The following is a 26,971-nucleotide window of genomic DNA, read 5'->3' on the forward strand; positions in this document are numbered from 1 at the left end:
GTGCGAGATTTAACGCGAGCCCCCCCCCCCCCCCCCCCCCCCAAAAGGTTAATTTTTTTTTTAATATATATATATATATATTTTTTTATACAGTCAACATATTCTTAAATAATAGCGCTGCCCGAGGCGGGGCATGATACAGTCAACATATAGCAAAAGAGAGAGCGAGAGAGAGCTCCCGTTCTACAGTCAATATACAGTGTACAGAGAGAGAGAGAGAGAGAGACACATTGGAAAGAAATTGAAATGCTATTTGGCCCTAAACAGAGAGTACACAGTGGCAGAATACCTGAGCACTGTGACTGAAGATCCTTGAGCACAGCCTAGCCATCGAGAAAGGCCGCCATAGGCAGACTGTGTGTGTTAGAAAGAGAGAGAGAGAGAGAGAGAGAGAGAGAGAGAGAACATGTGTGTTTGTCATGTGTGTGTGTGTTAGAGAGAGACTAGAGCATGTATGAGAGATCCAAAAGGACAAAGATCAACACTTAAATCCAAGAGAGAGATAGAGAGAGAGAGAGAGAGAGAGAGAGAGAGAGAGAGAGAGAGAGAGAGAGAGAGAGAGAGAGAGAGAGAGAGAGAGAGAGAGAGAGAGAGAGAGAGAGAGAGACATTGGAAAGAAATTGAAATGCTATTTGGCCCTAAACAGAGAGTACACAGTGGCAGAATACCTGAGCACTGTGACTGAAGATCCTTGAGCACAGCCTAGCCATCGAGAAAGGCCGCCATAGGCAGACTGTGTGTGTTAGAAAGAGAGAGAGAGAGAGAGAGAACATGTGTGTTTGTCATGTGTGTGTGTGTTAGAGAGAGACTAGAGCATGTATGAGAGATCCAAAAGGACAAAGATCAACACTTAAATCCAACAAGAAGAGGGTCTATACCAGATAAACCAAAGCAGCAAGGAGCCAATGGCCGACATCAGCTAAATAGGCTAGCCAGGTACTGTGACACCAGGCCACACACAGCTTTGGCCAACGGCCCAACGCTACCCAAGCTACACAAACGACCAAGACATTCACACACAGCACATGTCGTATCTCCAAATGTTGTGAAGTAGCATATGTTTTGCCTGGAAAAAAACATCGTTATTAACAAAACATTCAGGAGGGGAAGGAAGGAAGAGTGGGGTAATGTCATGACATTTTCATTAATCTTACCTGCACAAAAGGAACGCAGGGCGAAAGGCCGCAACACAGGTCTCCACGTTGACGAAAGGCCTCTCGCTGTCGGGACAAATAAGCTATGGCCAGAGCCTTGTCATGGTGCAGGCCCGACTACATCTTCTGTCAAAGATGATGTCGTAGTCAGAGTGCCAGAACCCCCTGCTATTCTCAAGGCTAACTGATAGCATCAAACGAACGTTCCCAGCTGAAGCTAAACAGCTAACTGGCTAACAGTTAGCTCAATCAGGCACCTGGCTGTATGTAGCCGCATAGCTTGCTTCTGCGTTAGCTAATGGTTAGCACAAGCTAACAGCTAATTAGCTAACAGCTGATTGAGCTAACTGTTAGCCAGTTAGCTGTTTAGCTTCAGCTGGGAACGTTCGTTTGATGCTTGTGCTAACCATTAGCTAACGCAGAAGCAAGCTATGCGGCTACACACAGCCAGGTGCTGACACCAGGCACACACCGTTAGCTACTAGTAGTACTAAGTCTATTAGCTAGTCGACCAGTTTGGCTCCAGAGAGAGAGAAAGAGAGATAGGTCCACGGCGGGAATATAATGATAGGTTGACTCACCATAACGCAGTATCAATGGTAAAGTTGGAAGGAGACTTTCTTGGCCCACGGTGTAATTTCTTCTGATCCATGCTGCTTTTGAAAAGACATTCCACTGGCTCCTCTGAATAGCGCTGAATTAGATTCTACCTCGTGTCGTGTGTCTTCTTCTTCTTCTTCTTCTATTACGGGGGACGGGAGAAGAGACCGGAAACACTATCCTAAAATCTGTAGAGCAGCAAAGCCGCAGAAACCGGAAAACTGCAGTCTGCAGAGCCGCAGATGCAGGAACAAGTCAGACACATTCTACAAACGTGTCTAATGTGAAATATATAAGCATATAAGCAAAACTAGATTTTAGGTCTGTGATGAAAAAGGGCCTCGCGGGAAGGGGGGCCTCGCAAAAAATAAAAAATAAACAAAAATAAAAATAAAAAAATAAATAAATAAAAAAATTTTTTTTTTTATTTTATTTTTTTTTTAAATTGCGAGGCCCCCCTTCCCGCGAGGCCCTGTGCGACCGCACTGCTCGCACACCCCCTGAGGCGGCCCTGCAGGCAGTGATGTTTCCGGTCAAGATGCTCTCTACAGCTCCTGAGTAGAAGGACTGGAGTATCTTCCCCGATACTCTGAACTTCCTTAACTGTCTCAGGTGGTAGAGGCGCTGCTTCGCTTTCTTTACTACTGTGTCTATGTGTGTTGACCATGTCAGATCCTCTGAGATGTGGACCTCCAGGTACTTGAAGCTGCTCACCCTGTCCACGGTAGCCCCGTTAATCATCAGTGGTGTGTGTGTCTCCTGCTGTCCTCTCCTATAATCCACGATCAGCTCCTTGGTTTTACCAATGTTCAGGAGCAGGCTGTTGTCCTGGCACCAACGTTCCACTACCTCAACCTCCTCTCGGTAGGCCTTCTCGTCGTTGTCCGAGATCAGCCCCACCACCACGTGTCGTTGGAGCTGAACTTGGCCACACAATCGTGTGTGTAGAGTGAGTACAGCAGGGGGCTTAGAACACAGCCCTGGGGGGACCCGATGCTCAGGGTGATGGTGTTGGAGGTCTGACCCCCCACCCTGACCGCCTGGGGTCTTTCACTCAGAAAGTCCAGTACCCAGGCGCTCAGGGCGGAGCTCAGACCTAGCTCGATCAGCTTGTCCACCAGTCTGGTGGGGACTATGGTGTTGAATGCTGAGCTGTAGTCAATGAACAACAGTCTCACATAGCCCCCCTTCTGACGGTCAAGGTGGGAGAGAGTGCTGTGCAGTACCTGGGAGACCGCGTCGTCAGTGGACCTGTTTGTCCTGTATGCAAATTGCATAGGGTCCATATCACTGGGGAGAGAGGCACAAATGTGGTCCTTGACCAGCCTCTCGAAACATTTCATGACCACAGAGGTGAGTGCCACCGGTCTGTAGTCATTTGGGCATGTTGGGGAGGGTTTCTTCGGTACAGGGATGATGGTAGACATCTTGAAGCAGGCAGGGACTACTGACTCCGCCAGGGATTGATTAAATATGGCGGTGAACACCGGGGCAAGCTGGTTTGCACAGGACTTAAGTATGCGTCCTGTTATACCATCTGGGCCCGCAGCCTTCCTGGTGTTCACCTGCATAAATGCTCTTCTCACACTGTGTTCCGACAACGAGAGAGCGCCCTCGCCCCCCCGCGGTTGCCCCCCCCCCCTCCACAACAGCCGGTGCGCCAGTGACGTCACTAGCCAGAGGGCTAGCGGCGACACTGTCTACACCGAACCGAGCGTAGAAGGAGTTGAGTTTGTCCGCGAGAGAGGCGTCGTCGCTCCCCATTGAGGGGGCGCTGAATTTGTAGTCAGTTATTGTCTTCAGTCCCCTCCACAAGCCTCTTGTGTCGTTTTGTGCCATTTGTGTCTCCAGTTTCTCAGCATATGTCCTCTTAGCAAGTTTAACAGCCTTGCGCAGAGTGTAGACTGAAGCCTTGTACTCTTCCATATTTCCTGACTCTCTGCCCAGGTTATAAGCCGTGGTGCGTGAGTTCAGGGCTGCTTTTATAGTGCTGTCCACCCAAGGTTTCTGGTTTGGGAAAACCCGCGCCTTCTTTGTGAGGACAATACCGTCTGCCACTGTTGTTATGTAACTCACAACGGTATCAGCGTACTCGCTGACGTCCCTGGCGCTTCCTTTAAACATGTCCCAGTCTGTATCCTCGAACGCGTCACGGAGCGCGGCCTCTGATTCGTCAGACCACTTTTTTGTCTCACGTGACACGACGACGTCACGCGATCTTTGTTTGTATGCTGGGATTAAAACAATGGAGTTGTGATCGCTCGCGCTTGCAGAACCCATCAGTGGCGGAGCCGCTACAGCCTTGTAGGCAGCTCTGAACGGGGTGTAACAGTGGTCGAGTGTGTTTCCCCCTCTTGTGGAGCAGGCAATGTGCTGAAAAAAGGTCGGCATCACTTTTTTCAGATTTGCCTGGTTGAAGTCACCAGTCACTATCGTCGCGGCTTCCGGGTGCTTGATCTGTTGTTTGTTGAGGTGGTCGTGTAATTCCACCAGCGCTTTGCCAGTATTTGCCTGTGGGTGGATATATACGACGGATAAAATGACCGCTGTAAACTCACAGGGTAGGTGGTACGGGCGGCACAGGATTTGGAGATGTTCCATATCTGGGGAGCATGAACTTGAGAGGACATGTACTTCCTTGGGATTAACCCAGAGATTGTTCGTGAGGATGCAGACCCCACCTCCGATGCTCTTCCCAGAGGCTGCCGTGCGATCTGCTCTCAGGACGGTGAAATTGTCCGATGGAGAGACGCTGTTGTCCGGCGTCGCTGGCTTGAGCCATGTCTCCGTGAAACACATGACGTTAACGTCTCTCATCTCCCGTTGGAATCGGACCCTCGCTCTCAAGTCGTCCATCCTTCCCTCCAACGAACGTGCATTCGCCAGAAAGATGGATGGAATTGCTGGACGGTAAGCAGATCTTTTTAATCTAAGTCTGATACCGCCTCGTCTTCCTCTATGTCTCTTTCTGCCGTTTCCTTTGTTGCCGTTCTCCCGCTTGATTTCTGTTAGCCATTCTGGGCATAAAGTGTCTCCCAACTCCTCTTTGAGTCCGGAGTTTAGGTCCATAAGTGTCTGGCGGTCGTATGACATACCCGCCAGTGATGTTTTAATAAAAAAAGTAGAAAAAACAAACATAATAGCTAAAAATGTGCACAATCGTCGCGGAGCTAAACCAAAGGCGACTGACCGGGGTCGCGCCATCGTAATCATGGTAAACCATGGTAAACCATGGTAAACCATGGTAGCGCTGCCTTAACGTTCTCCACATGTCGTTCCTCACCGTTAGCGTTACTAATGGGGGAGTTTCGTATAAAGGGAAGTCTGTTTACTATAAGATAAGATATTCCTTTATTGATCCCCTTGGGGAGATTCAGGCACTATAGCAGCATGGGGGAGGGTACAGGTATGGGCATGGTAATAGTAGAAGACATAAATACAGGCAATACAATTATAGTACAGTAGAAAAGTTTAAATAAGCAGTGTAAAGTATATAATTAACTCTGAATATACGCATCTGATCAAGTAGGCAGTGTGATCAAAGGTGCAGATGAGGACCTGTATGCCCTCAGTTATATTATACTTTACAATAAATATGGTTACAGTAAACACTAGATTCTAAATATATACTATGAGTAAGTAAATATGATATGCGTCATTCGTTATGTGTTGTAATCCGTGCAGTTTAGGTGGGAGTCAGACACTCATTGCTCAGACATTCCAACAATAGTCTACCGCAACCATAGAACTATATGAAACCGGACCGCAACGTTGTGTTTTGCGATTGTTGTTGAACGTTAGGTTATAACTATAACCAAGTTATGTTAGTAATGGTGACGCTCGGCGTCACTCACGCACTGCACCTCGCTTGTGCACGCGCACTGAATAAAATTCCACAATGTACCTTTATCCCAATATTCGTCTGACCACACCCCTCATCAGCTTACCTTCATAAGCAGGTGTGTGGCCACATACTCGCCTCCTTCCCAAGCTTTCACCACAAGGTGAGATCAAGGGCTGCAGCGGCGTCGGACGCCGAGCGTCACCATTACTAACAGAACTTGGTTATAGTTATAACCTAACGTTCTGTATCGTAACGGCTCTCGCTCAGCGTCACTCACGCACAAGGGAGGCCGAGCGAGAGCCATCGGCCGACAAATACACCCCGCTGAGGCCCCCCACAACCATCAGATCAGGGAGGACCGAGCCCCCCCGACCCCCCCTAATGGAGGGCACCCCCCCTATTGGGGGATCACGGGAGAGCGACGGACCCGAGGGTGCGAAGAGGCACTCAAGCAACTCAACGCACAGGGTGAGCAGACCGTGGCCTGACCTCACGACTACCCACACGCACAACCCGCATGCCACCCGGGAACGAACGGAAGGAACGACCTCGTTACTGCCCCCAGAAATCACGGGGTCAAGAGCAAACCCAACCCCGTGGCAAGGCCATAGCAGCGGAGCGCGAAGGAAAACCCAGACCCACCAAAGGGACTGGACCCCCTGGAAACGGGGGCCCGGAGAAGTCCATGATGCCAGCATCAAGACCCCACCAGGTGGTCACCTAGTGACCCCACCCCCCACATCGCCAGCGTATTCGGACAAAGGCCCCTCACAAGAGCGGGCCCTGTCCCCCCAATAGCACACCGCCTGGCACACTGACCCTGCAGGACAGGCAGCCAGCATGGCCGTAAGAACCAAAGGCTTACCACGGAAGCAGGCAGCGCACCGGGGAAAAACCAGGCAACAGGCTGTAACCCGAGCCTGGAGTACTGCGGACGAGACAGGCGCCAGAGGGGTCAGCTGAAACAGCCGCCCCGGCGGAAGGGGCGTATGCTGGCGTTGTTGACCACCATGACAAAGCCTCCCTCAATGAGGCAGCGAAGATTGGCAGGGGCACACTCAACCGGGCAACCCGGGAGTTGACACTGCACCAACACACCAGAGAACCAACCACCCAGACGGTACCCTATGTGGTGGTTGGTCCCATAACCCCTCAAGAAAAAACTCCAAAACGTACCTGCGGGCACTACCGCAGTACAAGTGTTTTAGTTTCCAACAGGGTTATCCCAGGCCTACGGGTCGACGAAACATTACTTCGGACCGGGCCCGGCGATACGGGGAGCACAGGGTCCCCCGAGGAGGTCAAAGACCACCCCAACAGGCCCCGCTTCGCCATGCGTAAGAGAAGAACGAAAGGAATGGAGAACCAGCCACAAGCACACCGTACTTGGTATTCCCAGGAGGTCTCCCAACCAAGTACTAACCAAGACCAACCTGCGTAGCGGCCGAGATCTGACGAGATCGGGCGTGTACAGGTTGGCACGGCCGTAAGCCATTACGACAGTGTAGAGTACTATGTACCCACAAGGGTCTCTATAGCGCCCAACCCTGTGACACCCGGACCGACCTGGCATTTCTCCCCCTGGAAAAAAGCCCAAGTCCCTCAGGGTACCAGAACAGCAGATCTGCATCCCCGGCGGGTTAACTGACCTGGACCAGCGTGACCAGAACCAGTCCCGTGCCCTAACCACACCGGCATGCCAACTCCAGGAGAATGGGCAGATATGCGTGTTGATCTTAAACATGAAAAGAAGGCGCCACCCAGACGTTCGGTGCGAACCGCGCCTGGTGGCCCACCCCCAGGGCGTGAGACCCTTCTACGTATGTTCAGATCCATTCCGTCATCATCCCCCGATATGAACGAGAATCCGTCGACAACCAACATAGGTCGTCGGAAGAGGAAAAACCCCCATCCCAGTTGCTTTATAAAAATGCTGTTTTAACCCCAAGCAACCAAGGCGCGCCAGTCAGTTGCTTGATGTTCAACAGAACACCCAGAGCCAGCACTATGTGTGCGTGGGGCATATCCACATCAATAACAGGCTATTTAGACCTTTCATTGAATCCCCAAGGTGCCCAGGGGAACGACAAGAGTGGTGCGACGCTTCCTAACCCCAACTCTTTTTATAACAAAGAAAGAAGCATCAACAACATAAACCCAAGCTGCACAGCCGGGAGTAAAAACTGTTTACATTTTTACATCCAGTCACCCCTTACTTAGAGGGTTTAGACCGAAATTCCCCAGAAAGCCTTCCCACATGAGTCGTAGTATGAAAAAGACATGTCAACTGTGAGTCACGTGACCAACTGACTCAAGTGTACACAAAAAATCGAGCGTAGCAGACCCGTAAGTCCTACGCTCTAACCCGATACTTTAACACCACATACCTTACGTAAAGATCTAACTCACGGAAGCCTTCGTCATAGCAACGTATATGCTATGACGGGGGGAAACCCCGCACATGACTCCTGTTTGTAATAGGAGCCGTGTCAGGACAACCCCCTCACAAAAAACCCTTTTTCCCTACACACAATAACAACTGTATCATTTTGAGACCTTTGGTAGAACGCTAATGTATAGCGTAAGCTAATACAATGCCCGCTACCCGCAGACTGTGAACAGGATTTATAACAAAACCAAGTCGTGTGTGTGTGAATCCTACACCCGCTTTCTATGTTGTACATAGAAAAAACACTGACAGATAGTATAACGGCTAGGCCGTGGAACGTGTGTATATGAGTATTACTGCAACCAACACAACAGTGTTGTGGATCAACATTACTTTGCTTAAGCAACATATCATACAACCAGCTTCTACCTGCATGTGGAGCGTCAGGCTAAGATAGAACCTTTCTATGACTGAGTGTATGCTTGCAGACCTTGCTTAATCTCATAACACGAACGTAACTCATCCCTCAATGTAACAATGCAGATTCACATTTCGCAACCTCATCATATGTATTGTTGAAGAAACACACAGTTTGTTTGGCCAAATAATATAGTCCCCCTTTAAGGGGACTTTTTATTTATTTTAGGCACAATTATCATGAGGGCCGGGGAGGGTATAGAGGGGACCACATGGGGAAAAAGTCACTCAGCGGCGTCTGCTGCCTCGAGCCGCTCGGGTTTTGCCACCCCGAGAAGCCCCGGAGGGACGGTAGTTAATCGGCTGCTGGTCTCGTCGTTCCTTACCGTCTCCTCCGGTCGTGGATGGGCCGGCGGCAGCAGAACCACCGTCTCTCCTCCTGGCCTTCTTGGATGGGCCAGCAGTGGCGGCGGAGGCAGTGGTAGGCACGGCGGAGGGAGCTCGACGTCGTGGAAGCCTTCTGACTCCACCGGCAAGGACGGGAGGCGGAAAATGGGGTTGGAGAACGGATCTCTCCTCTGCCATCTCTCTGCATGTTGAGGTCATCAGCTGCAGGGCCTTCCCGAATAGTCCAGCATCGGAGAGGTTGGCCGTCAGAAGAGGGGCTCTCTTCTTCTCTGGCACTCGAGCCTGCTCCAGCCAAAGGTGGCGCTGGTTCAGGGTAGCCAGGGCGCGCACTTTCCCAGAGGCTATGGCCTGCACCTGGGTAAGATGCAGTACAGCTCCTGCCGACTGGGTGATCTGATCGCGTTGCACCTTGGTCAGATCCATGCCGCCCATCATTATCCCCGATACAAATCTAACCAGCTGCGCGATGTTAGAAGCAGCAGCCAGCGACTGTGTACCAGCGATAAATGACTGGTCACCCCAATATGCCAATCGCCTAGCCGATTTTCCTTGGAGAACCGGCTTGCATAACGGCTCCCACACCACATCCGGACAGAGGAGAGCGGCCATCGGCCTATCAAGCCGTGGCACGCCCTCTCTCATACCTTTGACCAACCCCGTCCCCCGCGTAACCGGTACGTAGGCGGGGGTAAGTCCCATGATGTGAGACACCACCTGGCCCGACGAACATAGGTTCCCATCGAGGGGAAAAATGGGTAGACAACGTCCACCCCTCTCACCGGGCGACGCTGCCAGAGATGACCTATGAGATCATCAGGGGCAGGAGCAGGCAATGGCTGCGGCAGCGGCACGCCGTTTGCAGCGGCAGCTACCGCCATGAGCTCGGGGAACAAAGCCTGCAGTTCCCCCTGCTGACCTTCCTCCACCGAACCCGCATCCCTCACATGCAGCAGGCTTCGGCCGGTTGAGGAGCCACAGTCTCATGTGGCTGATAGCAGGGCATCCTGCCGATGAGGCCGAGGTGGTTCCCCGACATCCTCGAACAAGGCGCCCCAAGGAGACATTTCTCCCCCCTCCAGTGTTACCTGGACAGGAGGGATACTCGCCTCCACAGGGCCTTCAAACAAGAATCCGTCCGACTCTTCCATGTAATCCTCAGTTTCCATCGAACATGCAGAGACCGACGCATCCTCGCTGGTCTCCAGCTATTCCCCAAACCCAGGCCGTTCGCGCCTGCAGGACACCATCTTGCGACGTGAACGGGCAGACGGGAAAAGTTTGCGTCGCAAATCCTCTGGAACCAAAGGAACCGGCCGCTCACGAACGGACGATTCCCCGGAACCAGAGTCGGGATCAGGCCACCGCCGGGGCGGCGGCACTGATGCACCGGCTCCTCGGAGAGGCAAACTACCCATCGGCTGTCTCCTGGGCTGGGCTGGTAACCATGAAAGTGGCAGCAGCCCCGCACCAGCGCGCACGACAGAGGCGGGAATGGAGAACCGCTGGTGAAGAGTGGGTCTACTCTCCGAGGTAGACATTATGACTTAGATTTTCCTTTTGAATATTTATGAGAGAAGAAAAAAATAAGCACAATGTAAACACGTCTCAACTCTCTTCAACTAGCAACACGTCAAGTGGGGATCTCTCCAAGGCACTTCCTTGTGGTGAAAGCGAAGAAGGAGGCGAGTAGGTGGCCACACACCTGCTTATGAAGGTAAGCTGATGAGGGGTGTGGTCAGACAAATATTGGGATAAAGGTACATTGTGGAATTTTATTCAGTGCGCGTGCACAAGCGAGGTGCAGTGCGTGAGTGACGCCGAGCGAGAGCCGTTACGATACAGAACTTGCAAACATTATGTATCACGTGTCGCCAGAAGAAAATGCACTCTCCCTCTCTGGCCGCAGGCAGTATTATAATAATAATAATAATAATAATAATAATAATAATAATAATAATAATAATAATAATAATAATAATAATAATAATAATAATAATAATAATAATAATAATAATAATAATAATAATAATAATAATTATTATTATTATTATAATTATAATAATTATAATTAGTGTTTCACTGCACACATGGGTGCATGCTTACCAACTGTTCGCCTGTTTTTAATGCAACATGCAATACTACTATCACCAACATCTAAGAAGGGAAATCCCCCTTGAATTGGCCCTTCTAAGGTTTCTCTCCTCCACATTGCCTGTGGTGCATTTTTTCCTATTGTTAGGTTTTAGTGAGTTTTTCCTTACCTTCGCGTGGGGTATGTTTGGGAGTGTTGCATGCATGCATGCATTTATTATTTATTTTGAGTTTATTATAATTTTTTGGACCTTATGTTATTCTTGTTTTTTTCTTGACTTACTGTGTTTTTTTATCTTGACTTGTTTAACACTTTGAGTGCCAGCAGGGGGCGCACGATTTATCACTTGCATGCCAGCCTTTTTAGACAGATTTTCCGATATTTCATGATTTTCACAGAGCTATTTCTATATTCTATATTATATATTATGTATCTAATACGCCCGTCGCTTATCAATGACTTGCTTGCAGTAAACATGTACGAAACGGATTGTTTATTCATCTGTACATTTCCGTTTTATACCATTTTGAAAAATGCTAGTTTTTGGAAATTTCCAGAAAATAAAAAATATTCTGTGATAAACACCCTTTAGTGGAATACACAAAACACGTTGTCATTTTTCGGCCTATTTATGAATAGTTTTCAAATAAACACTAGATTATCGATATTATGTGTACTTATGCACGCTAGAGAAGCGGGCTGAAAAATCTATTATCTATTTCCTGGTCAGCACACACACACACACACACACATACACATATAGGGGACACATTGAGATATATGTGAACAAAACTCTTGATTACACCAAGACTGGTAAAATAGATTCCTTACCTCTCATCAGATGTTCTCCAAAAAGATTATTCCAATTCCTGATCGCCATTCAAAATATCGATCGGGTTTATTGATCCAATGCTGGGTACTCGAAACACATATTCCACGCTGTTCTGAGGGTCGGCAATGAATGCAATCGGCTCTGGTTACATGCCTGATAAGTAAAATGTGGATTCCGGACTTTTTTTCCCCCCATGCATTTCCATTGAGTCCAATCCAATGGATGCATTACCATCCGGGAGACGATAGGGGGTGGTATTTTCCCTGTTCGAGCTCAGAGCCAGTCCCAATGGTAACGTGAGGCTAGATTGATGAAAAATGTATGGATATCGCTAATAAAAGCAATAACGATTTAAAAAAACTAGACTTCTCGTCATTGGCACTCAATGCATGGCATGAAATAACGAGTTTATCGTGGCTGGCACTCAAAGTGTTAAAGAAGACGTGTCTCTTTATGAAAATTAAAGGTGCTATATAAAAGGTGCTATATAAATGAAGATTATTATTATTAATAAACTTTATTTGTATAGCACCTTTCATATAGAGACTGCAGCTCAAAGTGCTTCACAACAGAAAAAAGACATGCATAAAATGAGCACATAAAGTACAGACATAAAAAATCACAGTTTTTCACATTAGGATCTAGCATCCCAACAGGCCACCTTGTTTATGGTTTGATTCAGTTTTATATAGACAATAATAAAAAGTGTAAGATAAGACAGACAGAGTAAAATAGTGCAATAGTGCAGTGCAATAAAACAGTAGAATAGAATAGACATAAAATGAGCACATAAAGTGCAGACATGTAAATATTTTAATATTTTTTTAATCCATTTATTTTTTTATCAGTATTCTACTATGTATTCAGGAAGCCATGGCTGCCACACACCAATATCCACTCATCACAGTCAATGTAGTGTATCGATTTCTTTTTTTTCAGCCATTGGCCGATGTTTACGGGCTAACAGAATCCCTGCTGCATATGCCGTTTACTCCACAAGACTCATATAGTCTTTTGTCCTAACTCGTAACAGTTGAGATGGTGTGGATGATGGAGCCGTGCTGTCAGACGTGAGCATGTAACCTTTTCACGAGGCATGATGAGGTCAGTAATGGCTCACTAACTCCACATATAGCGACGACCAGAGGCGCTGATACTAATAGGCGAGATGCTGATCCAGTGCGCTCGTGGTTACAAGCGGAGAGCTCCTCCGCACACAAGACACAAGGCCTACATGCAGCAAGTACCAGATACTCAGGATTTCTACGCAAACCAGGCAAAAGGTATTTTTAAATGATGGTTCTCTTTTATTATGCACCAATGAAAGTGGGATCCAAACATGCATACTACGCTCCAATCTCCACCCAATCCCATTCAATCTTGTTTGCTGCAGCTCAAATGTATCCCCTTGCCCCACGTTGCCTTTTATGTTTTTGTCTGTGTTTGTGTCTTGTATGTTTGTTTTAGTTTTGCTGCCATTTTGACCAGGTCTTGCTCGAAAAAGAGATAATTGAAAATGACCAATCTGGTCAAATAAAGGTTAAATAAAATAAAATATGTCACACGTGGCTGTGTTGGAAAACAGCTATAGGGATATTATGCTCCCAGACAGACAGAAATCATTTTACTAACAATGAATGGCGTATTATCGATGAATAACAAATCAAGACTGACAACAGTATATTGACACAGGATGCCAGGTGATGCAATAGGCTACCTGATAGTCTACTAGAACTACACTGGAGTTGAGATCCACGCGCCTAGACAGGGTACCTGAAGGTTTCAACAAGATACACGTAACTTAACTTTTTAAGACCTTTTTAACTCATTCCCCGCCAACAATGTTTATAATATAACAATCGATTTTAATATTCGATTCAATGTCAGGGACCGTGTGTTGCTGCTAGAAGGCATACCCAGGTGGCAGTATCAGGAGTGCAGTAAACCCTGTTCCAGACCCTGTGTTACACTCAAATGTCTCCGGTGCAGTTTTCTGGGTCGGGCGAGTCGAGCGGTTCTCCCGATTGCATTGAAACGCGTCAAATGCCCCCAATCCATATGTTGTGGTGGGTTATGTCGTGGACCAGATGGACATCAGATGGACCAGATGGCGATCAAACAATTGGAATATTATTTTTGGAATACTGCCAATCACAGGTAAGGACTATCTGACGTCAATTCTAGCTTGATCGTGCAATGTTTTTATATACCGATCCAGCTGATCAGCGTTTTTGTGTTCAATACGAATGCCGTTACTGCCAATCAAATAATCAGAAACGACCCCCTCCCTCCCCTTTCATGCATTCATGATGGAACATAATACCTATTATATACATTTGATTTGGGAATAGTAGCGTGTCCAGGCAAGAAACGCTAACGCTTATAATAGAATTCACGTATATAACTCAGCCTTTCGGGAATTACCCCAGACCACTCTGAATTTTTTTTTGTATTTAATTTTTTTATTATTTTTTAAACAAACACATAAACAAACATGACAACACAAGATTAGATATACAAGCATTAATTAACAGTGCACATCCAATGAAATCACAATTTAGTTAAATGTCTTATACAAGATATACCCCTAATACCTGCTATCTAATACCCTACACACATATGCTCTAGCTCGCACCCCCCCCCCCCCCCCCCCCCCCGGACCCCCCATTGGATAATCCATCCATTATCACTCGCTCCTAACCAGACACTACCATTATATGCTAGCTTTTATCCTCTCCACCACTTCTAACCACATTGCCATTTTGGATTCATTGAGACCCAAAATTCTTGCTGTAGATATTTCTAGATAAATCACATCGAGATATGTAAGAATCCAGACCTTGGGGAGCTCCCGTAGCTCACCGTATATCTCGGCGCTATTTCTGCGTCGGGGAAAACCGTGCTCATCACGGATCTGGGGGACACGAGTTCGATTCCCGGACCCGCCGTCATTTCTCAGAATGTCTTCCCCTGCTCTACATCCCATTTCAACCTGTTTCTGTCGGTCATGCTTGACCAGAAAAGCGATAAACGCTAAAAAAAAAATAAAGTAAAAAAAAAAAAAAAAATCCAGACCTTCCGGCACATTTTTTCCGGTTGAAACCATCGTGATGCTATCAGCTTTTTAGCCACTGTGATACCAGATAAAACCAATCTCTTTAGCTGTATAGGTACTGCACACTCAAAAACATCATTCAGCAGTAATACAGAGGGGTGTACAGGTATATTCAGAGTTAAGAGATTTGATAATTGCTGGGTCACTTCTTTCCAGAATATCTTAACTGGTGGGCAGTCCCAGTACATGTGCATAAATGTCCCCTCGTCCCCATTTGTACATAAGGAGCATTTGGAGTCTTGTTTAAGACCCATTCTGTTCAGTCTTATAGGAGTCAAGTATGTCTTGTGAATATAGTAAAGATTGATTTGTTGATGGTCCGGGTTCCTTGATGCAAGTCAAACATTTGCCCAGGCTTCTTGCCAATCAAAATCTTTTTCCAGGTCTGGTATATCCCTCCTCCAGACTGAGTCTAGGTGGAGGGTTTCATACGAAGCTGTTAGTAATTGATGATAAAAATCTGATACAAAACCTCTCGATGTCTCTCTTTCATAGAAGAATTTGTGGTATCTGTGGTGTACAATTGGTATCCTTAATGGAACACCGTGAGCCTTCAAACATAACAATAACTGTGCGTAAAAATAATATGTGGAATCGGTGAGATACAATTTTTTGTGTATTTCATCATAACTACAAAAACCCTGTTTGTTGAAAACATCTCCTAATGTGTGTATGCCTTGCTTTTCCCATCTAGGGAATCTTATAGGTCGTTTTCCAATCAGGAGTGCATTGTTATTGAATAATGGGGTATGATTATGCCATTTATGTGGTTTAGAATTTTTTTTTTGTGTTTCACGCCATATCCGGATCGCATGAGTAATTATGGGGCCAAATTTCCGTTCGCATTGCTTAATTGATAATTTGGTGTATACTATGTCCTTCAGTCTATGTGGAGCTATTATATTTTCTTCTAAATTTCTCCAGGATACTGATGCTTGGGGATCAAACCATGTTGTCAGTGGTCTTAAAGTGTACGCCTTAAAATAGTGGAAAAAATCTGGAAATGCCATACCACCGTCTGCTTTGTTTCTCTGTGCGGTGGAACTTTTTATACGTGGTGGTTTGTTATTCCAAATAAATTTGTATGCAGAGGAGTGTAATTTTTTCCAGTAACCCTCTGGAGGGGGTAACGGTAGCATTGAGTTGAATAAGTTGATTCTAGGTAGGACGTCCATCTTAACTATTGATACCCGTGCCTGTACTTTAAGTTTTGACCACCTGTCAAGGTCGTATTTGATTTTATTTTGGATTTTTATGTAATTGTGCTTCACCGTTTGGCTTATGGTAGGGAATACTTCAACTCCCAAACATCTAAAGTGTTTAACCATCGGTATCTTTTTTTTGCAGGGGCGTTAAGTGGAAGGAAAGCCGACTTCGGCCAATTTATCTTAAATCCCGATAAATCGCTAAAGTCTTCAATCGACTTGAGAAGATGAGGCAATGCGGTGTTGGGGTTTTGCATGAACAGTATTACGTCGTCCGCATATAAACAAATTTTATGTTGTGTGCCCTTGATTATGATTGGTTCTATGGATTGGGATTGTCTTATATATTGTGCTAAAGGCTCTAATGATAAATCGAATAGTCCGGGACTAAGAGGGCAACCCTGTCTAGAAGAGCGTGATACCGGAAATATTTCGGAGGTGATTATACCTGTTTTAATCATGGCCGATGGGTCTTTGTATAATACTTTAATCATATCAATGAATCCTTTTCCTAACCCTATCCTTTCTAATACTGCCCATAGATACGACCATTCCAACCTGTCAAAAGCTTTCATTGCATCCAGGGACAGCATCGCCTTAGGTGTGGTGTCGTCCTTGTTAGCATCTAGTACGCGTAGTAATCATCTTATGTTATCAGTGATCAAGCGGCCTCTTATGAAGCCAGTTTGGTCCGGATGAACTGAAGACGTCATATGCTTTTGAAGTCTGATGGCTAATACCTTGCTTAGAGTACAGTTTGATATCGGTTCCGAGGAGGCTTAAGGGTCTATAACTACCGCACTCGGTGGGGTCTTTGTCTTTTTTAAGGAGGACTGTTATGAGTGCAATATTGTCGTTCTTATGGAAGTTCCCCTCCTTGACTGATTATAAAATCATATTAAGTAATAGGGGTCCAATTATGTCCCAACAAGAGAGGTACATTTCTGGTGGGATACCGTCTCTTCCAGGAGCCTTACCACTTTGCATTTCGGATATGGCCTTCCTGAGTTCCTCTAGTGTGATCGGTGTTTCTAACTGTTTAGCGTCATCCTCTGAAAGTTTAGGGAGGTTAATTTGATTAAGATATGTGTCCATTTTGTTTTGATCGAAGGTCGTTTCTGATTTATACAAGTTGGAGTAGAATTCTTTGAATGTCGCGTTTATTTTTTTAGGGTCTGTAACAAGTCCTTGTTGTGCTTTAATTGTAGTTATAACTGCAAATGTTGCATTAACTCTTAATCGCATAGCTAATAGGTGACTTGGTTTAGAACCTTGAGCCTTCAGACCACTCTGAAATTATACTTATATTCACCACGGGATAACGTGCAAACGTATGCATGGCAAAATTAGCTATTTTTTTCATCTTGGACGGAAGAAGGTCACTGTCAAATGACCATAGTATTGTCCCCATAGCTATAATATAGAATATAGATATAGCTCTACAAACAAGGTTGAGCACTCCTATCTTTAAAGCGTGGCATAGCTACAACGGGACCCGTCTAATCCCCGGCAGTCAATGAGTTAAGACCACTTTGAATATAATTGAATACCTATTTGGTAAATGGTAAATGGTGCATTTATATAGCGCTTTTATCCAAAGCATTTTTGTTCCTCACATTCACCCATTCACTCACACACCGACGGCAGAGGCGACCATGCAAGGTGCCAACCTGCACATCAGGAGCAATTAGGGGTTAAGTGTCTTGCTCAAGGACACTTCGACAAACTGCCCTGGCAGAACGGGAAACTAACTGGGAACCTTCCGACTACCAGACCACAACATACAGCAAGAATATTACCAACTTAAACAAACCTTTACAATCACAACATACAGATATTTCATATTTTATAGTGAGGACTATTTTTAGCCACTTAACCACTTAAGATCCCTTGGGTGGCCATATATCATATAATGATTTTTTTTCTTAAACGGACGCATTCTATAGTACCACAACATTTGATTCTGGCCACTTAGTTGTCAGAATGGTCCAATTTGTCAAAACGTCAACGGAGAGTCTATGTGCTTTCTGGATGCTGTCGTCTGGATTGTAATGTCTCAATTGGTACTTTCACTCAAACGTTGTGTTCAAATCAACATGTCACCCAGAGAGCAGTGGAAGTTGTGACAAGTTGGATGAAGCGAGGGCCGTATCTCACCTGAGTTTGAGGCTCTCTGGGGGCGTCAGCTCCAGGGTGTGTGTCGGCCCGTAGAGATTCACCACGTACAGCTTCACCAAGGGGTTGGGTTGGCCGGCCTGCGCAGAGGAGAAGTAGTCCAGACATCAACCTGCTTCATCCAACAATAACATTCACACGGTTTAATTGTCCTCCCTGCTGCCAATTGAAATGGCAAGGTGGAATTATACACCACCTGGGCATCATGTGTGTCTGTCAGACTGGCAGACTGTGTGTCTTCACAGAGGATATACATCTAAAATATGGACTTCAGGGCGGCTAAGTGGCACAGTGGGCAATGCGCTCGCCACTAATGCAGGAGATGCTGGGTTCGAGCCCAGCTCTCTGCGTTGCTTCCGGCTTGGCTGGTCGTTCATACTAATACAATTGGCAGTATTAGGGGGTGGGAAAGCCAGTGGGTGGGGATCGGACGTTGTGGACAGCGACTCCTACAGGTCGGTTGGTGCACCTGTACAGCAGAATCAGGAAGCGACAAGGGCGGCGTGTCCCTCCCACGCGTTACTCCTCGCCGCTGAGAGATTGCGCTGTGCAGGTGAAAAGATGCGACGGCTGCCTCCTTGTGTACCGGAGGGGACACGTGATGCAAGGCTTGGTCCACATTGCAGCCGACCAGTGGGAGGCATGGTCTAGCAACGTTCGAGACAGGGGAGGGAATAATTGGATAATACGAAATTGGGATGGGAGGAAAATAGAAAAATGGGGAAAAAAGGTAGTTAAAAAAATATATATATATGAACTTCACTGAGCTGGTCTCACATGTTTATGGACACAGATACGATAAGATTTAGTTATGCTACATTGGAGTGCCAGAAAGTATCAGATGACTGATTTTGTATTGTTAAGTATTTGACTTTTGAATGTTTTGTACAATATACTTTATATTGTTTGGACCCAAATATTAAATATTTTTGTGTATGTTTTTTTTACTAACTAACTAACTGGTAAACATAATAAAAACTGTCTGTGGTCACTGACATATTGTTATAGGCACATTCGTTTCATGATGGATTCATGATGGATTGGGTTAAACACCCTTGGAAACTGCTCGTGTCCTGCGTTTGGGTTATACCTCCACACACCACCAGTTGTAAAAAAGGTGTAATTTTGTTGATGTGGTCCGCTATTAGACAGAATATGCTGTTATCGTGAGTTTGTGTGGCTCCGCTCACATGCTCTGGTCTGATGCCTACAGCTCAGTAGGCTACGACTCTCACGCATGCATGTTGCAACGAGCCAGTCAGTCAGTCAGCCAGTCACTCTATGGGAGGTGTTGGTGTTGACTGTAGAGGAGAAGTCTGGAGAGAGTTTCAGAAGCAGCAGTCGGGGGAGGTTCATTGACACCCCCTGGTGTTTGCTTGTCAAGGTTAATCTCATTTAGGCCCTGTCCACACGAATAAAGGATGTGTCAAAATGCTAATTAAATTATTTTTTATACATTTTTATTAATTAAAAAGTGTTTATAAAATAGGTCACAAAAATCTTGAGTTTCCGACCCCCCAGTAAGCTAACCATGGATAAATCCAAAAAAATTTAAGTAGAGGGTTTAATTCCGCGTGGACAGAATAATTTGCTTCCACTACTAATGATGATGCTTACCTGTATGCTTGCTATGTGGTGAGAAATTATAGAAACGACTAAAAAAACTTCACTCGTCAATTAAAAAAAGCAAAAGCTAAATTTGTCTAAATATGGTTTATATTAACACTATGGTCGCCGATGACGTGTTTAGACGTCATTCCTAGCCATGCTCATTCTGCCGAAGACGCCGTAACTCGTCTTTGATATCAATATTTCAAAAATCTGTGATCGAAATCATATTTCCCCTCCGGAGCCCTGAGATACACTGCAAAGCTCCACTCAACTCTCTAGCGGTTCAAGAACGCCATCTGGTGGCCGATCGGCAGATCGCCAACAGGAGATGACTCGTCGAACCGGAAGTGCTCATCCATATGTCGTGCGGGCACTCGCTATCGTTAGGGAGACTCCGTCTTGACACAGTGAACATCGATCGGTGCAAATAACTCGAAAAAACAACATGATTTGGACGTATATACTATTATACAACCTGGAAATGGATCGGGCATTTCTCCATCCCATAATAGAAAAAATTCTGTTCCACGCTCATCTGCCAGCGGCGCGAGGAAACCACGGTGAGTTGCAGCGTTATATTCTAACGTGTTCCATATAAACTGCTATGATGACCATATGACCCACACTGGATGAATCATCTAACGCTGCCCACGGAATTATAAACGCCCCCTCGCCCATCCGGTCAATATCAGATGATACGTAGTAACTTCTAGAACCACGTCCAGTTGAAATTTTTTTATCTCGCGCCGATTTCTATCAAACTGTATTTCATCATCAATATAATGCATTTGGAGCTATAAATCAAGTTCTGGAGAAAGCTGCAGAAAACGATAAAAACATACTTATACTTTAGACCATATTTTAGTATGAATATGTGAATGAAAAAGTATATCGTTGCTACACCCTGAACAATACATATATGACATTGAATGGGCCATAATAATGGCAATTTAGCAATATAATTTAAAAAAGTTATAGCCCTGCAAAGAAGTGGAACTTCTCCATAGACAAATAGAGCTGGCTAGGGATGGTAAATTATGAATTTGAACCATGGCGATCAAAGTGTTAACTTAATAAAAAAAAATATTAAATCTACATATGTCAACGAAGATGTCCAATAGGCCTAACTAAATAACAGATACTCACAAAAAACGCTGAAAACAACCAACTGTACTAACAAAGCAACAAGAGTATTTTAATGAGGCTATTATTATTATTATTATTATTATTATTATTATTATTATTATTATTATTATTATTATTATTATTATTATTATTATTATTATTATTATTATTATATTATTATTATTATTATTATTATTATTATTATTATTATTATTATTATTATTATTATTATTATTATTATTATTATTATTATTATTATTGTGCAAGAAGATAGCCTACATAGAACATAAATAAATGCCAGAATAAATGCCAGCTTTGCCAGCTCTGCCAGCCTGCATTGACTTTCCACCAGTCAGCCAGATTTTTATCCAGGGATGGGGAATTCCACAAGTGCCTCTCTCTCCGTTATGCCCAAGTAGCGCGTCTTACTGTTGAATCTGTCTGATGGACGAATCTGTCTGACGGTGCACTGGAGTAGATAGAGAAACGATATAAAATATAGAAATACTGTAGATGCGTTTGTTAGAGAAAACGAATTTCAATAATATATGCCTTGTTCTATGCGCACTGCCAGCCAGCCTTTATGCGACGGAGAGACACTTTACATTTTGACAGAGAGAAAATTATCTCTGGATTCAGATACAATTTTACACAAATGGTTCCAAAGATATTTTCCCACTGCCAACAAAGTACTGGGTCCGTTGTCTCTTATTCAGATTTTATGTCACTACATTATTTAACTTTTTAGTTGCTGCCACCAATGAAAATCAACTCACTATGCATGCTCAGAACTGTTCTATGGCAGGGGGTTCCCAATAAATGTTCTGCCCGGTCCACTTTCTAGGATTCAAATGACTTGGCGGGCCAACCCAAACCCCCTCACCTCTCCCACATTCAAAATGCAGACATAAGCTATGTGAGAAGAACGACGTTTATTTTGAACAGCTTGTCATTTCAGTTGCATGAAATGCAAGTCCAAATGTAACATTTAATAACCATTTTATTTTGTTTTGTTATGAAGGAGCATCAAATTCGTTGCAATTATAGCCTACTGCTGGAAACACTAACGCAGGCCTAGACTTTCATGAAATAAAAAAAAATCCATTCTCGGCTTCCGTAGAGAAGCGCAACACTTGTTTGTTTAACACAAATAAAAACCGGCTATTAACCGAATGGAAGCTAGATACACAGGACCGCTTCGAACATAACAATTAGCATACATTTCAAACACCCTTAACACTTTGAGTGCCAACGACGAGATATCTCGTTTGTTCATGCCTTAACACTTTCAGTGCCACGACGAGATGGCTCGTTTTTTTTTTTTATTATTTATTTATTTTATTTTAATTCATATTTCATCAATCTAGCCTCACGTTGCCACTGCAAACTCTCTCTGAGCTCCATTGGGAAAATACTCTGCCCCCTATCGTCTCTCCCTGTGGTACCTGCACCCCTTTGGAATGGATTGAATGAAATGCATGGGGGAAAAAAATCCTGCTTCCACATTTTACTTCTCAGGCAAGTCACCCGAGACGATCAGATTCATTGTGGAGCCTCAGAACAGCGTGGAATCGGTGTTTCGACCACCCAGCGTTGGATCAATAAACGCGATAGATATTTGGAATGGCGATCAGGAATTGGAATAATCTTTTTGGAGAACATCTGATCTGAGGTAAGCAATCTATTTGACCAGTCTTAGGATAATCAGAGCTTTTTTCACAGAGATATCAGCTTATAGCAGACTTAATGATTTTATAATATTTCAGATAATGAAATTCAATGTTTATCATCAACTATCCAGAGAGAGAGAGAGAGAGATAGAGAGAGAGAGAGAGAGAGAGAGAGAGAGAGAGAGAGAGAGAGATAGAGAGAGAGAGAGAGAGAGATAGAGAGAGAGAGAGAGAGAGAGAGAGAGAGAGAGAGAGAGAGAGAGAGAGAGAAGAGAGAGAGAGAGAGAGAGAGAGAGCGAGAGAGAGAGAGAGAGAGAGAGAGAGAGAGAGAGAGAGAGATAGAGAGAGATCCGTAGCTGACCACACCATGATGGCATTTTGTCAACAACACAGTTTGAACCTGGCTGGAGGAAGCGATATAAGGAAACAAATTGCCAATAAATGTGAAGTTTCCTCACTAATGGAACTGGTGTTGCAGAGTCATGTTAGTTAGTTAGATACTGTAGTTTAGCGTTAGCTGAACGGCTAACTGGCTAACGTTAGCCAGCAGCTACTAGCGTTAGCCAGTTGGTCTCCTCCTCGACTTTCACTGTTTGTTGATAACTGTGACGCGGCTCTCGCCTTCTGTAGTAGCGAAGCAAAGATAGTGTATCTGCTGTGTGACAGAAGTGGATGAGAGGAAATTATATGAATTAATCGGTTTTGACCGATGCAAAGACGCTACAACAAGATGCATCGCAAGTTCAACTTGAATTCTAGTGCGCACTTATTGCGCACTTATTCCACCGGTGCACTCGCATCGTGAACGTTTATGCCGGTGCACCGATGCGAATCGGTGAATCTTAACATCACTAGTGTGCGTGTGTGTGTGTGTGCTGATCAGGAAATGAGATAATCGATTTTTCAGCCCGCTTCTATAGTGTGTGTAGAGGTGGATGGCAATGAATAAGACACTGGAGAGAGTGGATCCATTTCAATTGACTATTGTTTGTTTAGTTCCTGTATAGCATCACACATCATGGCATGCAAGCCTCACTTCCTGTATTCATGCTTCTTCTACATACCTGTCTAGGCAGGTGACACCAAGTGGTGCAAATAAGTAACTGCATTCTTTAAACACTGTATAACAGTAGGACACAACAGTGTGCATAAGTACACATCAGTGGAGGCTGCTGACCAAATTTTTAGGTGAAGCACAAATTATTATATTATATTATATATTAAATAATATTTTTAAAACATCCCCCACTGTGTGTCAGTGGTCAGTGGACACAGATGAAAACATATTAACATTAGGTGACAGCGGACCTGACCAGATGAAAACATATTAGGTGACAGCGCACCTGACCAGATGAAATCATATTAGGTGACAGCGCACCTGACCAGATGAAATCATATTAGGTGACAGCGCACCTGACCAGATCAAAACATATTAGTTGACAGCACACCTGATCAGATCAAAACATTTTAGGTGACAGCGCACCTGACCAGATCAAAACATATTAGGTGAAGGTGACAAGGAAGCCACAGACTCATACCCCCCCGACACTCAACTAACCGCCTCGGACAGTCCTTCATACCAGTGGCCATCAGGCTCCACAACAGTGGGCAGCGACTGCTGCCAGACATCGACCTAGAACTAATAGGAACCCAAGTAGGACAATAACACTACCTTATGCATACTGCACCTTATGTGGATACTGTGATACTGTGAATAATGAATAATGTATATTTCAGTTAGTTAGATAGTAAATTATATTGACCTATTTGTTTACACTGCTTGTGTTGTTTTCACTACCTGTACCCCCCCCCCCCCCCCTTCCCCCATGCTGCTATGATGCCTGAATTTCCCCAAGGGGATCAATAAAGGAATATCTTATCTTATCTTAAAAGGAAAGATGAAATTACCTACCTGGGTTCCATCCTATAGAGGCAAATCTTTCCTGTGACAAAATGGGATCCAATGTAATAAAACTAAGTCAACCAACGAACTAGATTCCTGTACCGGATCTCCTCTCTGGTAAACAAGAATACCTTGACGACTCTAACAGGAGCACTCATTCAAGGGTACTACGACTATGCTTGCACCTCATGGTACCAAAGCACCTCAAAGGCACTAAAAACAAGATTACAAACATCACAAAACAAACTGGTCAGACTACTGCTTGACGTTACTCCTAAAACCCACCTCACCCCTGTCCACTTTGACAACCTAGGATGGCTTAGAGTAGACGACAGAGTACAGCAACTTGCAATGGGCCTGGTCTACAAGATACACTACACCACTAAGATACCCATGTGCATGTCGAAATACTTCCCAAAGGTCAGTGAATACCACGACCACAACACCAGAGGGAGTTCCACAAATCATGTTCAACCCAGATAAAATAAGAAAAAAAAGAAAAAAGAAAAATGTAATAAAAGATATATATATAGATATATATATATAGGTATATGTAAATTAATAATAATTATGAATTATGAGTGAATTTGTGTTTCACGTGTTGTCATAGAGAAACCTCCACTGGTACACATATACTATCGATAATCTAGCGTTTATTTGAAAACGATTCATAACTAGGCCGAAAAATTACAATGTGTTTGTGTATTCCAGAATATTCCAGTAAAGGGCGTTTATGACAGAATCTTTATATTTTCCTGAAACTTTCAAAAAACTAGAGTTTTTCAAAATGGTATAAAACGGAAATGAACCGATTAAAAAACAATCCGTTTCGACAATGTTGACTGCAAACAAGTCATTGACAAGCGACGGCCAGATTATACACATAGCCATACTTTAAGATGTAGTTTATGCCTTCGCAAATATGAGAGCTCTATCATTGAAGTGGACGCTGGCACGCAACAGGGTTCTGGGGCACCCGACCTCCGGCACAGAAAGTGTTAAAAATGTTAAAACAAATCTTACAACCAAAAATGCTATTTAAAAAAAAAAATTTTATTATTTTTTTTATATATTATTTTTTTATTATTTTTTAAACATACACATAAACATAAACATAACAACATAAAATTAGATATACAAGCATTAATTAACAGTACACATCCAATGAAATCACATTTAAATAAATGTATTATACGAGATATACACCTAATACTTGCTATCTAATACCCTACACACATATGCTCTCGCTGATATGATGTTGTGGCGAGGCCAAGGCACTGTGGAGGTGTTTCCTGTTTCATAATAAAAGTTATCTGCGCTACGAATTTCATAATAAAAAGTGCCGCTATTGTCATAGTAGAAGCATACATAGTATATATTTTTTTGATTAATAGAACTTTGCCAAGCAACATAAAAAATAGGACTGCCTATTGGGAACCCCTGTTCTATGGTATTTGAGATATTGCTTATCGCCACCTACTGGCCCGGCATGCTTGTTGGAGCTATTTCTATTTGTTTCTGCATTTACGTCTGGGCGGAGGTCTTTTTAAAACCCTGCCGTGTGGACAAGGATTTAAACGTTTTTTTTATTTAAATTTGGATAACTGAATCAAACATGGGGGCAACATCACACATTCACACACCGACGGGTGGAGGCAACCGTCCAAGAGGCCAACCTGCTCATCGGGAGCAATTAGGGGTTAAGTGCCTTGCTCAAGGACACTTCCACACGCTGCCCGAGAGGGGCGGGTATCGAGCCGCCAACCTTCTCATTACCAGACGACCGCTCTACCTCCTGAGCCACTGTTGCCCCCACTTAACCCTTTCACTGCCGTGCTACCAAAACGTTTAACCCTTTCACTGCGACAATACACAGAAGGTTAACCCTTCCACTGCCACACAACAGCCGGGTAACCCTTTCACTGCCACACGACAGAAGGTTAACCCTTTCACTGCAACACGACAGAAGGTTAATACAGCCTCCATTCATTAACAACACTTACCTTTGGGTAAGGGTACTGCCTCCCCTTGGGGTAGATGGTGCCGGTGAAGCGTGGTAGAGCCATGTTCGGGCACCAGACTGTCGTTGAACACCAGGAAGGCCAGCCTCTCGCCGTCGGGGGACCACCAGTGAGCCACGTGTGTCTGGAGGATCTCCTCTGTTCACATCAAGACACAAGAGCAACGCTCACTCTTCTCTCAATGGAAATTAATCTTGCAATAATAATAAGCAGTGTTATTTATTCAATCTGCCCCTGGAGTATTTTGCACAACCGCTGAAAAAGTTAGTTTTTCTGCAATACGGGACCTTTAACGAGGGTCAGGGTGTGGAGATGCTGCTTTCAGTAGTTTACTTAAAAAGAACATATTTTGCCAAATTGTCAAATCCTCTTTCTGCCACATTTGATCTGCCCCCCCCCCCCCTCTCTCT

The 26,971-nt window shown here is 44.6% G+C and overlaps 1 protein-coding gene across 1 annotated transcript in view; it reads right to left on the bottom strand.

Moving 5' to 3' along the window:
• dpp10 (dipeptidyl peptidase like 10) overlaps positions 1 to 26,971 on the bottom strand; it is a gene marked incomplete at its 3' end in the record, with an annotated part of 1,190,700 nt that overhangs the window by 325,807 nt on the left and 837,922 nt on the right. The window contains exon 11 of the mRNA XM_084314814.1: positions 18,214 to 18,311. Coding sequence (XP_084170940.1) covers positions 18,214 to 18,311 — 98 coding nt within the window. The remainder of the gene's footprint in view (positions 1 to 18,213; positions 18,312 to 26,971) is intronic.

The sequence above is a fragment of the Notolepis coatsorum genome (assembly GCF_963971535.1).
Source record: "Notolepis coatsorum genome assembly, chromosome: 5".
NCBI classification, from domain to species: domain Eukaryota; kingdom Metazoa; phylum Chordata; class Actinopteri; order Aulopiformes; family Paralepididae; genus Notolepis; species Notolepis coatsorum.